We start from the raw sequence: 11,869 nt of genomic DNA, 5'->3' as shown, positions 1-11,869 counted from the left end.
GTCTCTCGGTCTAGGTGCAGATATGGGCAACCAGGTGGATGATAGGTCTAAAACAAAAACCTTACACAGACCGACTCAAACATCCGGGATTATTCTGGTTGAGTTATAGGGGAATAAGAGGTGATCTGATGATGGTCGACAATATATTGAGTACATCGAGCCACTCTAAAATGAACATATTACCTGAACATCATCGACACGCTCCTCAAGGCAACCCTCAAGAGATTTCATATCAAAGAACAGACAGTCAGATACGCTTTCACTTTTTCTCACCAAAAGTTCCTCCCGTTCAGAATGCTCTCCCAGCCGGGGTGACCACAGCCATATCAGTGGATAGCTTTAAGGGGAAACTTGACAAACAAGTGCACATTCATGGATTAACATCTCCCTCTTGGACCAACTGTGTCTGATACATGTTTCGTAATTTCCTAGTTATCATTAACGCATGTCAGCAACTACTTCATATCCCTCTTATTATCACATCCATCTCCGTCCTTATCCCTTCCATTCTGCCTTCTTACATGTTAGCAGTTAAGTTAATAATTTATCTGCAACCAAAATAAGTGTATTCACTCATAACACGAATATAATGGTCAAGAAATTGAATTAGTTGTAGTTGAAGTCCGGAATGTGTGATGAACGACTTCCTCCAAAATAAACTTAGACTCTAGTCAAACAGTTTTAAAAGACTTATAGTGGGTAACTTTAATGCATACTCTATAAATCGGAAAACTTAGGCAAAGGGCACTCCAAAACATTGTTTGATCACCAATCGTTAGAAACTACAATCGCCCTATATTTATTCCAGCACATTAGAGATCTCACCAGATATGGCTTACGAAAAATCTCGTCTGTCTTAAACTAAGTTTTCATATATAGTGATGATGTCCGACAAATAAAATTCCTTCAACTTATAGGAAGAAATGGTCATACAGTAATCTGATTCAACTTCATGAGTGAGTCTGTCAAACGGTTGCACCAGCCCGTCTCAACATATGGGGAGCAGTCATAAAGGTGATACACTTTTCAATCTTGGCTGAGAACTGGAAAATTGACTCCTTTGCATCAATAGATGAGGTGTGAACTAGCAGTTATACAATCAAGTAACTCAATCATATATACCATAGACAGTCCCAAATAAAGAAAGGCATTGCTATTTCTGGATGGACCGGAATATTCAACGTTTGCTAAGACAAGAAAAAATGTCGTCGTCAGACTTAGCACAACAAGTACATTGAGCGCTACAGGTCCGTCCGAAATAAGTGTATAGTTACGATTCGGGAAGCTCACATAAAATATGAAGTGCAGTTAGCCCAATCCTTAATGAAGCAGCCCAAGAGAATATCGTCGTAAATAAATCACAGAGTGAGGACGTACCATTGGATTCCCAGACTAATAACGGAAGGGAGTGGATCTGAAGTGATAGAGGATGGTCGGGAAAAAACATAGAGTATAGTAAACTATTTCGAGGTAGTTTTCACCCAGGAGCCTCTTCTAAACGAAGAACTAGACCCAAATACAATGTTGACAAACCGTCTGACCACTGTGGACTTTGATCGAGATGATAAACTTAAGGTTGGTAGCCCTTAAGACACGGAAAAGTCAACAGGACCGGATAAATTACACCCCAAAATCCGGGGAAAAACTGCACAATATACTGTAACCCCACTGACTATGATATTCAATATGTCACTTGACTATGGTGTGCTACCTACTGACTAGAAGGATGCAATTGTCATTCCAATACATAAAACAGGATTAAGACAACTTCCACCAAACTACAGACATGTCATCTTCATTGGTGTCATAATTAAAATAATGGGAAGAATAGTCAAAAAGACCATAATGACATTCGCGGAAACAAACAACTTGCCAAACAGTGAACGACATGGTTTCAGAAAAGGTTTATATTGCACAGCAAACCACCTTATAGCAAGGGATCAATGGATAGAGGCTCTAGACAATGGAAAATAAATGGATGTTGTCTACATAGACTTCAGAAAAGCATTTGAGAAGGTGACAGTAATCAGACTGCTCTTGGAGCTGGAGCTACATCTGGGGACCAGTATGTAGTGGAATATCACAAGGCTTGGTCCTAGGTCGTCTTTTTTTCACAATGTATGTGAATGAACTCCCAAGTGTAATTGAGTCCCCAATGATACTATACTCCTACTTACTTACTTACTTACGCCTGTTACTCCCACTGGAGCATGGGCCGCCGACCAGCTTTCTCCAATCCACTCTGTCGTGGGCTTTCTTTTCTAGTTCTATCCAGTTGTTGTTCATTCTTCTCATATCTGTTTCCGTTTCTCGGCGTAATGTGTTCTTTAGTCTTCCTCTTCTCCTTTGACCTTCAGGATTCCATGTGAGGGTTTGTCTTGTGACACAACTGGATGACTTCCTCAAAGTGTGCCCAATCCACTTCCAACGCTTCTTCTTGATTTCTTCCTCCACTGGAATCTGGTTTGTTGTCTCCCACAGTAACTTGTTGCTGATAGTGTCTGGCCAACGGATCCGAAGTATTTTGCGTAGACAGCTGTTAATAAACACTTGTATCTTCTGGATGATGGCTTTCGTAGTTTTCCACGTCTCCGCCCCATACAGTAGAACTGTCTTGACATTTGTATTGAAAATTCTAACTTTGGTGTTGGTTGACAGTTGTTTTTAGTTTCAGATGTTCTTCAGTTGTAGGTATGCTGCTCTCGCTTCGCCGATTCTCACCTTCACATCTGCATCTGATCCACCGTGTTCATCAATGATGCTGCCCAGATATGTAAAGGTTTCCACATCCTCCAAAGCTTCTCCGTCAAGTGTAATTGATTGGTGCATATTGTATTGTATCGGAGAGTCTTGCTTTTCCCTTTGTGTATATTGAGACCTACTGCTGAGGCTGCTGCCACACTGGTTGTTTTCTCCTGCATTTGTTGTTGCGTTTGTGATAGAGGAGCCAGATCATCTGCGAAGTCTAAGTCGTCAGGCTGCATCCCAGCTGTCCACTGTACCCAATGATTCCCCCATATGCCGGCGTCTTCATGATCCAGTCGCTCACCAAGAGAAAGAGAAAGGGTGAGAGTAAGCAACCTTGCATGAAACCGGTCTTTACTTCGAATGAGTCAGTGAGCTATCCTCTATGTGTGATTTTGCGGTTTAATCCATCATAGGAATTCCGTATGATATTGACTATCTTCTCAGGCACGCCGTAGTGTCGAAGAAGCCTCCATAGTGTTGTTCTGTCCACGCTATCAAATGCCTTCTCGTAGTCAGTGAAGTTGATGTAGAGTGATGAATTCCATTCGATTGATTGTTCCACAATGATACGTAGAGTTGCGATTTGGTCTGTGCACGATCTATCCTTACGAAATCCAGCTTGTTGATCTCGAAGTTGGGCGTCCACGGAATCCTTCATCCTGTTTAACAATACTCTGTTGAAGACTTTTCCTGGTGTTGAGAGAAGATTGATGCCCCTGTAGTTGTCGCACTTGCTGAGATCGCCTTTCTTTGGTATTTTGATCAGAAGTCCTTTTTTCCAGTCTTTTGGTACTTGTTCTTCATACCAAATCTTACTGAAGAGGATGTGGAGTATCTTGGCAGTTGCTGCTACATTTACTTTCAGTGCCTCTGCCGAGATGTTGTCTGGTCCCGCTGCTTTGCCGCTCTTGATTTGTCTAATGGCCATGCTGATCTCTTCAATTGTTGGTGGGCCAACATCGATTGGGAGGTCCGTGGGTGCTGCTTCGATGTTGGGTGGGTTCAGTGGAGCTGGTAGATTTAAGAGTTGCACAATGTGTTCTACTTACCTGTTTCGTTGTTCTTGAATGTTGGCGATTACCTTGCCTTCCTTGCTCTTCACTGGTCGTTCTAGTCTACGGTAATTTCGAGCAAGTTTCTTGGTTGTATCATACAGTTGTCTCATGTTTCCCTCTCTTGCATCCTTTTCCTCTGTCATCGCTAAATCTTCCACATATTTACGTTTGTCGGTTCTGATGCTCCTCTTCACTTGCTTCTTTGCTTCTGTGTATTCGGCTTGTGCCTTAGCTTTTTCCGCTCTTGTTCGGCTGATATTGATTGCTGCCTTCTTGTTCCTCCTTGCTTCAATCTTATCCAGTGTACCAACAGTGATCCATTCCTTGTGATGGCGCTTCTTTAGGCCCAGAACTTCCTGACATGTTGAAACGGTTGCCTCCTTGATACCTTTCCAGTTGCTCTCCATGGTAGTTCCCTCTCCATTGAGTAGATCATGAAAGACCTGGAACCTGTTGCTGAGGGCTATGTCGAATTTGCTGAGTTTGTCAGCATCTCGAAGAAAGGCCGTATTAAACTTTTGTGATATTATCCGCGCCGTTGTCCAGTGCTTCTTGAGTTTTAGTTTCATCTTGGCGACCAGCAAATGATGATCGGATGCTATATCAGCTCCTCTCCTGGTTCTCACATCCTCCATCGTCCTCCTGAACTTTTTGTTGATGCAGATATGGTCGATTTGATTCTGTGTAGTGTGATCCGGTGAAATCCAAGTGGCTTTGTGTATGTTTATGTGTGGGAATATGGTGCCCCCTATGACCAGTTTATTGAAGGCACATAAGTTTGCAAATCTCTCACCATTTTCGTTCCTTTCTCCCAGTCCATGTCGTCCCATGACGTCTTCGTATCCAGTGTTGTCCATTCCAACCTTGGCATTGAAATCTCCCATCAGAATGGTCAGGTCTTTGGTTGGGCACTTCTCGAAGATCGACTGCAGCCTATCATAGAATTGGTCTTTAACGTTCTCATCGTAGTCGTTGGTAGGCGCATAGCATTGGATGACGTTCATTGTAATGCCCTCTCTCTTTGTTTTGAAGGAGGCTTTGATGATACTTGGTCCATGAGATTCCCATCCAATAAGTGCATTTTGTACTTTTCCGGACAGCATCAATGCCACTCCTTGTGTATGTGGGGCATTTTCTTCTTCATGACCGGAGTATAACAGAAGTTCTCCTGAAGATAGTCGTTGTTGTTCAACCTGCGTCCAATGTGTCTCACTGATTCCAAGCACCTCCAGGTTGTATTTTCTCATTTCTGCAGCAATTTGGAAGACTCTTCCGGTCTCACACATTGTCCGGACATTCCATGTACCTATAAAAATTGTCGCTCTGGTTGTAAGAAGGTGCATCGGCCTCATGACTTCCGAATGAACTCGGCTTTCATCATGAGATGTCATAATTATTCCTTCTACTCCCAGGGCAGAGTTTAAATGGTTTGAATGATTTTTTCTGGTTAGCGTTTTTTTAGCGAGTTGATTTCCTACGGGATGGGGTCGCTAACCCATGCCCAACCCTCCTCCTTTACCCGGGCTTGGGACCGGCAGTAACCCCCAGTGGAGCTACAGGCGGAGTTGATACTATACTCTGGTGATATAAAAAATCTGGCGAGAAATAACAGGAGAGCCAGACGCATGAGCATTTCAGGCAGACTTAGATATTCTGATTAGTCCGTCTAAAGAATAGCTGATACCTACCGACGTGCCCATGTGTGTCTACGTGCACTTTGGGGATGCGAAGGTAAATGAGTACAGTATGGGGGAAATGCCTGTATCCGTGGTTCGGTCTCACCAGGATCTTGGAGTAACAGTGAGTCATCATCTTAAGACCACAACTCTCTCCCGAGAAGTTGCAGCTAAGGGGTTTAAAAACCTATGGGCTTTAAGACGAACATTCAGCAAGTTAAATACTATCATGTTCACTACAGCATACACAACCTTAGTGAAAACTAAGCTTGAGAACTGCGTGCAGGCTGCTAGCCCCTGTCTAGAAGGTGACTCGGATATCCTGGAAAAACTACAGAGGGCAGATACCCATGCTATTCCAGAGCTCTGGGGTTTACCATACAAAAGTGACTTGAAGAGCTGGACCTCTTTACTCTGTCCTATCGCAGATTGAGAGTTGATCTGATTTTTATGTTTAGAATACCAAGAAATGATTTGGAACCTAATATATCCTCTCTTTCCCTTCCCACCATATTGGGACATCTCAGAGGACATAACAAACAAGTAGAAAAGCCAACAACGAACAAAATACCTGTGGCATACGGGTTTTCACACCGAGTTATCAATACATGAAACCTGCTGCCCGAAGCAGTAATGTCCACACCTTCAACTGAATCATTTGAGAGAAGACTGGGCACTCGCAGAAGCATACTAGAAAAGGAATAAAATAGGCCGTAGGCCTTCTGTCCTTACAACACAAATCTGAAATCTGAATCTGAAGGTTGGTGACCTTCACGATTACAAAATACTCACTAGTTGAGTGCGGTTTACAGACTTTCCTCTGGGACTTTAGCAGATTATCTGGTGACAAGAAGCGAGTTATGGATCAGAACGCTTTGTGGAGTATATTCAGAAGGTAGACAGTGGTATGATATATGTTGAAATACCTTCAGAATTGACAAGAATGGGAGTGGAAATATAAGTGCTGATGAATTGCAATCTTGTCTATCGAACGGTGAGTTAATTTAATTGTCTTTATTTAAATGGTATTGTTTTCAGAGTAAAATCTACATCACGTTAGTCCCATGTTGTAGTTTGCTTGAAACAAACAGTTAACTACTACTCTGATAAACTTTTTGACGTTGCAACGGAATGTCCCCTTGATTTCCTCTTTTTCGGTTGCTTCAGTACACTACGTATTCATCCGTCATAGATCTAGTCTAAATCAGATTTGTTTACAGATCTTTGTATTTGACATCCGATCTCAGTCTTCCTGTTTTATGCACTTCTAAATCGGCCATTTAGCCTGAATTCAATAATAAAAATAGGTCAACTGTTGTTTCTTGTTTTGTGCTTACTTTTTGCACCTGCTTATTGAGTATTCTGGCCACATTCCAAGGTAGTACCGAAGGTGAGTTTATTTCCATTCATTTGCCGGTACACTGACATGAGATATAAGTTTTGGAGATTAAAATTTGAAGTGTTTCATTTGGTTCTCGCTGTCTACAAAAATTAGTCTTTATGCAGAAGACTTCATCACTAGGTTCAGCCTATACATAAACCAAACCTAATTAGTGTACTTAAATAAGTAACCCCGACACAGACCTATCCCGTTTCGCTAGTGAAACTAGATTAACGAGATGTTGCTCTACTAATGTGGTGTGGCAACTTAAGCATATGCACACACGCTCAGGTTCTACGTTACGTTTTAATTAGTTTACTGATGTCATCCAAATAAGCTTCGGGGGTTCCCTAGTAAAATGAATAATTTGACAATGCACATTAAGCTCATGAGAATACTTTTGCCATTTAAAATCATGATTAATCTCTTACAGTTGTTTCATACAGTTGGATTTCCAGTGAAATATGTAGTCAGTAATCATATATTCTAAATGCTTGTGGTCGAATTTTAATCCCATATAACTGGTCTCATAGAATGAATGAAGGAATGCTGGAATTAAAACTGGATGAAAGATAAATAGTGCATGCGCCTACGCCATTGTGAATGATTTTGAGCCATGTCCCCCAAATTCTCTAAACATTGAGTGTTGTTATGACGCGGATATCGACCAGTTAGCCTCCACTTACCTACATGGTTTGAGATGCGTTTATCTTTCTTCAAGTGCAAAATGTCTCTTTGGAGCTGGTCCGTGTCAACACCTGATAGGGAGTAAAGTAGTTGAGCGGGCCAACCACTTTACCTAGAAGTCTCATAAGTCCCGGCATGTTGGTGATCGATATAATGTCAGCACGGGTATAAGGAGCTCTGTTGGATCTTGCCAATTTGCGTCACTTGCTGAGTAGGCAAGATATCTGCCTGTCAACTAGAGAAATAATATACTGTACAGGCGCTAGCCTCGTTTTACTTTGTGTCTGTGGGATGTGGCCTTTTAAAAAATAGAGGATATTCGTTGATTACTATTATTCGATTATAGGTGTCTTCAAAGCATTGCTCTTGTAGATTGGGACCATCGAGTTAGGAATCCTGAATTTAGATGCTGTATACTAGATAGTAACAACAAATCGATCAATGACTGGCTAGAAATATATAACATTGCTCCAAATACCGCCTATATCTACGGTGATGTTTACTGGCGTAAATGTAAATGTAAACCTAGGGGTGGCTAAACCAAGACATGGTAGCAGTCCATGAAAACGTTGACTATTGAGCTGGGCCAGGTAGGTAAGTGGAGGCTAACTGGTCGATGTCCGCGTTATAACAACAATCAATGTTTAGAGAATTTGGGGTACATGGCTCAAAATCATTCACAATGGCGTAGGTGCATGCACTATTCATCTTTCCTCCAATTTTAATCCCAGTATTCATTCATTTTGTTCTGTCTAGTTTTACCGAATCATATTCCTGACATCCAGTCTTAATGCTTCTATGTTTCGATTTTTTCCTCATTCTGTTAGTTTAGTCTTGTTGTGCTAATGTTGTGTGGTACTTTCAACCACTGGATTACAGGTTAGGAACCTCCATAAAACTGAATGAAATAGGACCGGTGGAAAATACCAGAATGATCAGATTCAGACTTTACTCCGATCACAACGATCATTTTATATACTTCAGTGAATGTTAACTTCTTAATTAGGGTTGGAGGGATGGTAGTAGTCAATAAAAAACAGACATTGTCTGTCATCTCTCAAAACAAATGCAACATAAGGAATATTTACTGTTCTTAAATCATCTTATTATTAATACTCCGTTGATTACTTTAGTGCCTCACTGTTTTAACAATTTAGTTAGAAATATGAGAAAAAGTATTTCTTAGTTTCACAATACAAATATTTATCAGTGCCAACCGTTATTTATGCTCTTCCAAAGAATATGACTGTTTTTTTGGAACCTTAATTTTTTAATAAAGGTCTAGGAACGATGTTCAACATAAGAACAGTACAGTTAATGATGTCAATGTTTGATTCTGATATGAATGGAACAATTAGTTTTGATGAATTCGGTAAACTTTTCAAGTATGTAAATGATTGGCAAAATTGTTTCCGACAATTTGATCGGGATAACTCCGGTTCAATTGACCGTCAAGAACTCAGTACTGCGTTGATGAGGTTTGGTTATAACCTATCGCCACAATTTATAAATTTTATGGTTAGTCGCTTTGGTCGTAATCGTCGAGAATCTATTTCATTCGATGATTTTATTTATGCATGTGTCTGTTTACAAGTGAGTGTTATTGATGCGTCAGTTATTATTGTTTGTTTATTTTGAAGAAAGTCAATCATTATTATATCAAATATTTACAAGTTCACTAATATAGAAAACTGGCATTTATAGAAGTACAGGTTCATGAAACCGAAATATCTTTAAAAAACAGTATCGACGATCTCTGTAAACGTACTTACAAAAGTGACCTCCATAATTTTCTCGGAAATACGAGTTTTACAACTTACCTTAAAAATTTAAGTCCAATATCTAAAAAGCAAAATAAATCAACCGTATGTCAAATATTTCCAGCAATAAATTATCACTTAAAAGTGGATGTACTTTTAAATCTAGCACCCTAGCCTTTTACCCAGTTAGTAAAACAGTTTAATAACCAATCTATTCAAAAGTAACTGATGTATGTTAGTGAGAGCAAAATGCGATTGATCACTGGGTGTGGAGAAACAGGCAGTGACTATTAACTATGTAATTTTCTTTCCTCTCATTGATTTCTACTCCGAGTTCGCTGAGTTTGACTGCTTGTAACTGCATTGGATAAAGTATTATCTAGTGTTAATCTTGTTCTCTATTCTGGGTCGTAAATCCTGTATCTGATATAACGTGATCGAGTCTCTGTATTGTGTACCGTTGGAGTACCCAATCTAGCAGTATCGTAAACTCGATCACTCAGATTAGTCTAATTATTGTGTTATCTCTGCCCCCAAATGCCCTAGTACGGCTGAGAGTGGGGAGAGTCTGCTCTCCCTCTCGAAATGCTCTCACATGGCCAGCGAATATATAGCCTCTGCCAGGGAAGTCCTACTTACTGCCTTCTCGCACCATGGGTGTTGTTTACAAAATTGAGAGGACGAAAAGCGAATGTCCGGTGCTTTAACCGGGTTGGTGGACACGGTGAGTCCACCTAGGGGAGTTGGAAAACCCTGATTCCAAACCAATGATCCACATGGGCTCCAGTATCCTGAGGGAACAAATAGCGTATGAACTAATCGTTGGTCACCGGCTACCATGGGACTGCATCTCCTTAAGATGCTCCACTGCCTTGTGGATCAGATCTTTAGGTCAAAGGCTCCGAGTGTGGCCCCCTAAGAAAACCACCTACTTCAGTTTGGGCACCTGGGCAGTATCACGGCCCTCACACAAATCAAATGAGATTTGTGTGGCGCATATGTATCTGGTGCTTTTTTGTACCAATATTTATGTGTTTAAATAAATAAATAAATAACGTATTATTTTAGTATATCACAGAGAGAGTAAAATATTTTGAACCACCCGCTATATCAGTAACTAATTAAACTCGACTTTGGGTAACCTAATTAGTTAGATATTACTCACAACTAAAGAGGATATTTTACCAGTTGTTTCATTCTTCCCCTTTTTTTAAATCGTGTTCAACTGTTGCCTTCCACTTGGCTTGATGCAAATACGAACAAGAATGAACTAGAAACGAAGTTTTTGCAAGAGAAACAGGAACTGAATGTATTTAGGTAAACACAAGAGTTGACATAAAAATTACAGAAGAAAATTCTACCACTTTCTTGATTCGTTCATCAGCGTCGATTGATTGAAACTGGACAGATAAATTAATATATTCGATGTAGTCTTTTGAAGATTGGTCAACCCAGATATGTTCATACTACTTAAGTGGTCGGAAACAGATCAAGGAAACTGTGCAACGTAATTAATTTCCAGTTGTTTAACAAAACACCCATCGGTGGATCAGAAATTCTTTAGTTTATTCGTCTGAATAATTAGTACTGTGTTTGAAACTCTTGTTTTTATTTCAGATTCTCACGGGAGCATTCAGACGATATGACTATAGAATGATTGGTCAAGCTCAGTTTTCATTTGAACAGTTTCTTGCAGCAGCGTTTTCAGTTGTTATATAAGCTTCAAGTTCAAAAGAATCAGACTTACATTTTTCTATAACTACTGACTCTGGATTTTGTGACGTCCCTATCTACTTTTTCAAATAAGTGCTGTTAGCCTGTGTAATGTGTGATTTTGTACCATTTGTGGATATATTAAACTTGCTCTGATTATATGCTTTGTTCATTTTTTATACTATACCTTCTAATCTAAAGTTGCTTTATTTTGTTGGTATTGGCATTTTCTTTTTGTATTGCAAACCCACTACAATAATATACATACATTATTCATAATGTACATTTTTACTGGTTTCTTTTTAAAAAAAATTCTGAACAGTATTCTGAAAGAGTACCCCTAAATGAATATTATCTTTTTGTTATATTCAATTTTGTTCATTTTCTAAGAGTTCGCAGTTAACACGTATGAAATCACTATTCTTACAAACTTCAGTTCGATTGACCACTAGGCACTAGTGTTCACTCTAGTTCAACATTCTATTTTCCCTTTCTACATATAATCCTTAAAATGCTTTTTTTATGTTTTACCAATTGACAGAAGAGAATAAGATGGAAATAATACACTATCTAATCAGGTATCATGTTATGGTTTATTTGTTTTTTGATAGCTTATAACTTTAATGTCTGTTGACTAATGAGCATGTAACTGAAGCGAATGGTTAAATGAGTGTCCACAAATATAAGCTTCTAATCTCAAATGAAGGAATATGGGACGGCATAAACCTACTAGATTCCTCTTATATGAAGAAACCTGCCCCATGTTTATAAAAAATCAACCGATGTAGCTTAGCTAAACTGTTTATCAGGAAGCAAGTTGTTCGTGAAAAATGAGAGTGAATGTCTTCT

The 11,869-nt window shown here is 39.7% G+C and overlaps 1 protein-coding gene across 3 annotated transcripts; it reads left to right on the top strand.

Moving 5' to 3' along the window:
• Window positions 1-6,247: 6,247 nt before the first annotated feature.
• Smp_067480.1 (programmed cell death protein, putative) lies at window positions 6,248-11,601 on the top strand (the record flags this gene model as incomplete). 3 transcript variants are annotated; one of them, XM_018799775.1, is made up of 4 exons in its annotated part: window positions 6,248-6,374; window positions 6,412-6,473; window positions 8,827-9,065; window positions 10,925-11,026. In XM_018799775.1, 4 exons carry the CDS (start codon window positions 6,340-6,342, stop codon window positions 11,024-11,026), a joined length of 438 nt encoding a protein of 145 aa, XP_018646550.1. The 3 variants fall into 3 exon arrangements, with proteins under 3 accessions (XP_018646550.1, XP_018646549.1, XP_018646548.1); XM_018799786.1 differs by having other exon boundaries at window positions 6,340-6,374; window positions 8,827-9,140; XM_018799797.1 differs by lacking the exons at window positions 6,248-6,374; window positions 6,412-6,473 and having other exon boundaries at window positions 8,506-9,140; window positions 10,925-11,601.
• Between the last annotated feature and the right edge of the window lie 268 nt (window positions 11,602-11,869).

The sequence above is a fragment of the Schistosoma mansoni genome (genome assembly GCF_000237925.1).
Source record: "Schistosoma mansoni, WGS project CABG00000000 data, supercontig 0142, strain Puerto Rico, whole genome shotgun sequence".
NCBI lineage: Eukaryota > Metazoa > Platyhelminthes > Trematoda > Strigeidida > Schistosomatidae > Schistosoma > Schistosoma mansoni.
The sequence above is the reverse complement of the archived record's forward strand: the minus strand, read 5'-3'. Positions and strand labels throughout refer to the sequence as shown.